Source organism: Oryzias latipes, chromosome 11 (genome assembly GCF_053564925.1).
Source record: "Oryzias latipes strain Hd-rR chromosome 11, Olatipes_Hd-rR_3.1".
Classification (NCBI taxonomy): Eukaryota; Metazoa; Chordata; class Actinopteri; order Beloniformes; family Adrianichthyidae; genus Oryzias; species Oryzias latipes.
This window is the reverse complement of record NC_136247.1, coordinates 13,776,320-13,780,963: the sequence shown is the minus strand read 5'-3', so window position 1 is coordinate 13,780,963 and position 4,644 is coordinate 13,776,320. Positions and strand designations below refer to the sequence as shown.

Below are 4,644 nucleotides of genomic sequence, written 5' to 3'. Positions count from 1 at the left end.
ACTTGTAACATTAGCATGGCTAGTTTTGTGCTGTTGTTGCTAGCATTAGCTGACTGTCAGTCAGTGGTTGTCAGGTTTGTTGCCATCTGTCAGGTCATGTTCATTGGATACATTTTAAGTATGTTTCCTTTGCTGATGTATTAATATTGTTGTTTGTTTATGTTTTTAGTGTAAAACATAATGTCCCTCTCAGGGCCAAGACAGATTCGGCATTAGCATTAACTGTCTCCTCTGCAAAATTCAACTATAACGTTACACAAAAAAAACATAAAAAATGCACGCAGATTTCGGATTAAAGAAATCAGTTCTCGCAGTCCGATAATGACTGAAGCTCTACCTAATCTTTTGGTATTGTTTTGATCACATGGTTACTTTCTGTACATTATTTATTTAAATATACTTGTGGTGGAATTTCAGAGCCGTCTTTGGTTTCCCTAACCATCTCCGGCCCGGGCCTCAGTCCGCGGTCTCGAGTTTGATAGCGGGCTGGAAAAGACGGAAGATCTTCAGCTCAGCGCTTAAGACAAGCCCCTGTGTCCCAACCACCATCATGGGAGACAGCAGAGGTAAGGAAAAATCGGCCCATAATTTTCTTTTTTGTCTTAACTATAATTGTCTAAAGGGCACTGTAACTTTTATTTAAAGTATGCATTTTTTTGTTTACAAATTTAATTTTTAGTATATTACAAGTAATAGGTTTAAAACGATAGAATATGCTGAATTACAAACCTGTTATTTATGCAGAAACATATTTTGCAACAGTCAAAGTTATCCATTTGATTGTTATAATTTTAAATTAGAATTTCTAATTTTGTTATAAGATATTCTGGTCGGCCAGCCTTTTTTTGTGTGACAACCATGTTGTTATGTAACATGTTATATTTTTGCTACCTCTGTTATCCTATAAAAGTAGAATGAGCTTTGAAGTTGGTACTACAGGACTAAAATCCCAGATTTTTAGCTGGAAATTTTTTGTCCCCCCCCCCATAAATTTAAAGTGGTGATAGTTTCTGTTTGTCGATGCAACTGGTCTCTAACAAAATTGTGGACTTCACTCTTCAAAGCCTAGATAAAAAAAACCAAAAAAACATGTTCAGTAACAAACAAGGCCAGCTCTAGTTCCATAGTTCCTTTTATTTATGTCTTGTAGCGTGTTTGCTTTTACACAAAGTATTGCTTGATTGAAATTTTTATAGCAAAAAGTGCAAAAAAAGATGGTTTATTTGCCCACAGTGCAAATGTAAACTTCATCCTAGATATGACAAAGCCTACAAAAATGAAAACGAAAAATCCTTTAAGTATTTTTTAATATTTTATTAAATAGACTTTTAACAGTTTATTATTAAGCATTTTTCTATTCCAACACAGCATCAACATGACAATTATTCCAAACGTAAACATTACACTTAACCCTCTGAAAGCAAATGTATTTAATCTGGTCGTCAATATGTGTTGCTACATTTGTGGACATGCTGTTTCACTAGTTTACAAGAATGAGGGTATGCTCAGATTTTTTACCCACAACAGTTGTATAATGCCACTTGGATATTGTTCTCTTGGTTGTGTTTTGTCAGATTCTCGCAGCCCGGACAGTTCGTCTGTGTCTTCCCCTCCCTCTGGCCAACGGTCACCTCCACTTGGTTCATCAGCAGCAGCTTCCATGACCTCCCTTCCACCTATCAGCACCAGCGGTGTCAACAGTCCAGTCAGCAGTATCGGCTCCCCCTTTTCAGTTATTAGCTCATCATTAGGCTCGCCCTGCCTTCCTGGCACCCCTTCAGTTGGTTATGGCCCAATTAGCAGCCCGCAGGTAAAGAAAGCCACTGGATGCTTTCCTTTCAAATATAGCTGGAGCTAAAATTGACAGCATGTATGTAGGTTTTAGTGTGAGAAAAACTATATATTTTTATTTTTGCAGTTGTTAAGATAATTACAAACATTTACATAATCTTAACATAAAAAGAGGCAACAGCTTAAAACAATTATGCAAATAGGACTTAATGGAATAAAAAAATCAACAACAGACTCTACCATGCAAGTTGCATCTCCTGTGAAAAAATTTCCTAAGAAATAAGTAATAAATGGAAGTCCTAAAAGAAATGTTTCTGTTGTACATAAAAAAAGATATACTTTCTATGTTTTCAGTCAGAATGATAACAGAATTTTTCAATCCGGTGATCACATTGATCTGTAAAATACAACATGACAAATTTTCCTTATTATAACAATTTGGATCAAATCATTTCACATCACATGACATTTGGATGATTACCTTCTGTTTCCTTTGATAAATGCTTTAAGACAACACAAAGAAAAATGTCATATTGGGTAAAAATAGTTTTTGTCTTTATTAACAAACTTAATAAAGTTTCTGCAAACATGTTCTTATTTATTTTTTTGCTTTCAGATCAACTCAACTGTTTCCATGTCAGGGCTTCACACAGTAAGCAGCTCAGATGATGTAAAACCTCCACTGGGCCTAAAGCAGCTGTCATCTCACAGCCCAGGGCCAATGCTCTCCCAGAAACGGCTGTGTTCCATCTGTGGAGATAGATCCTCAGGTGTGTAGACATCTCCACCAAAACTGTTTGCTTCAGAATGTCTGCCTTCTTTTTAAAAATACCTTTGGATGTTTCTGTTTCCCTTTTTTCTATTTTTTCAGGTAAACACTATGGTGTTTACAGTTGTGAGGGATGCAAAGGATTCTTCAAACGAACTGTAAGAAAAGACCTGACCTACACCTGCCGGGACAACAAAGATTGTACAGTGGATAAGCGACAGAGGAACCGCTGCCAATACTGCCGCTACCAGAAGTGCTTAGCCATGGGCATGAAGAGAGAAGGTGAGATGGCTCAAAAACAAGTCCTTATGTGTCTGGATGCTAGAAAGATTGATCAATATGAATATTTTTTATCACATATGAACAAATGGCATTTTTTACACAAAGAATTGGCCAAATTTGGTTGACAAATTCTATTGCTTTGTAATTTTATTCCAGAATAACAGTTTTAGCAAGTTTACAAGGTCTTTAAACCACACACTAGTTTGCTCTAAAAATATTCGAGCTCATTAGTCAGTTACTTTGCAAAGAGGAATTAGAAGAAATGTCATTTCTGTTAAATAAGAATTATTTACTTATTGTTTAGTTTTTTTCTTCTTTTTTTCAGCAGCAACTGTATATTAGCCAAGATCTTTGTTGTACCCTCAGTATTTGTGTCAAATAAATTGCTGTCATATCTTTAGATAATTATTTTTCTTAGTTTCAAATTTTATTTAGCTTATAATTGATTAAATATGTTTTTATCTCCATTTAAAATAAAATTGGATATGTTTTAGTGATGAAAAATCCCCAGAAAGGGTAGTTTTGCACATTTATTATTCTATACGGCTTTATTTTTTTTGTGTGTGACATTTTTGAAATAGTTTAATAGTTGAAGAATTTCCCATCGTCTTCAGAGTTAAATGACATAAATTTAGAAGTCCTCAAGTTTAATTCTCAGTATTTACCTTTTAAACTCATTGTCTTGTAGGAATTTATGAGATTGTCAAATGTCTTACAATCTTTATTACGCTTATGTATTGTTTACAAAGCAAATACATAAGAAGAAATAAAAATAAAAAATCTATTCAGAGCTGTCATATAATTTGAAAGCATTTCAACACTGTCAATCTGGACTAGGACTGCACAAATTGAGGAAAACTCACTATATGCAATATTAGTGATCAATATTGCGATGCCGATATAACTTGGGGTACATGAACAAATGGCAAAAACAACCAAAAACATAATTTCCATTTCCCTGCAACAGTTTAAAAATGACACTCCAGATTAGGCCTGCACAATATACCGCAAATTTATCGTTATCGCGACATTAAACTGTGCAATATGCATACCGCAAAAGACGGCAAAAATCACAATAAGTGGTTACCTTAAATGTGCTAAAACATTTCATGGCAGCTTGAAAATATTGAACAAATGAAATAAATCCCTTTATGCATTTAACCAATCGAAAGGACCCGTTTACGTTGTTGATCAATCATATGAGCCCTTTTATGTTTGATGTTTGCCTCCTACGTCGACAAGGGTCATTTGGAGTATAATTTTTAAACTGTTGCAGTGCACACGGAAATTATGTTTTTGGTTGTTTTGCTATTTGTTTATATACCGCGAATTATATCGTTATCGCAATATTAATCACCAATATCGCATATCGCGAGTTTTCCTCATACCGTGCAGCCCTACTCCAGATGACCTTTGTCTACATAGGAGGCCAACATCTAACATGAAAGGGTTAAATCAACAACTGGAAAGCGTCCATCTGATTGGTCAAATGCATAAATGGATTTATTTGATTCGGTAAATACGTCACAAGATTGTTTTAGCACATTTGAGGGAACCATTTATTGCAATCATCTCCATCTTTTGTGATACGCACATTGCACAGCTTGATATTGCAATAAGAATAAATTTGCCATTTATTGTGCAGGCCTAATCAAGACTGAAGCCGTTTTCCACCCATGTATCTGATCTTAGGAGTTGTTCTTCTGAGAACAAGCCAGGCTGCTGATAATTCTCACATTAGCTGATAAAGATTCTGATTTAACTTTAAACTGGTGTATTGACCTCTTAAGACCTGAGCTAAT

At 35.1% G+C, this 4,644-nt stretch overlaps 1 protein-coding gene across 10 annotated transcripts in view; it reads left to right on the top strand.

The window, feature by feature from the left end:
* The window catches only part of rxrba (retinoid x receptor, beta a), a 29,571-nt gene that overhangs the window by 5,599 nt on the left and 19,328 nt on the right, over window positions 1–4,644 (top strand). For all 10 annotated transcript variants that reach the window (XM_078955350.1, XM_078955347.1, XM_078955349.1 and 7 more), the window contains 4 exons: window positions 418–566; window positions 1,575–1,810; window positions 2,408–2,561; window positions 2,663–2,842. In XM_078955350.1, the coding sequence (XP_078811476.1) occupies window positions 551–566; window positions 1,575–1,810; window positions 2,408–2,561; window positions 2,663–2,842 (586 nt within the window). In that variant the 5' untranslated portion in view covers window positions 418–550. The remainder of the gene's footprint in view (window positions 1–417; window positions 567–1,574; window positions 1,811–2,407; window positions 2,562–2,662; window positions 2,843–4,644) is intronic.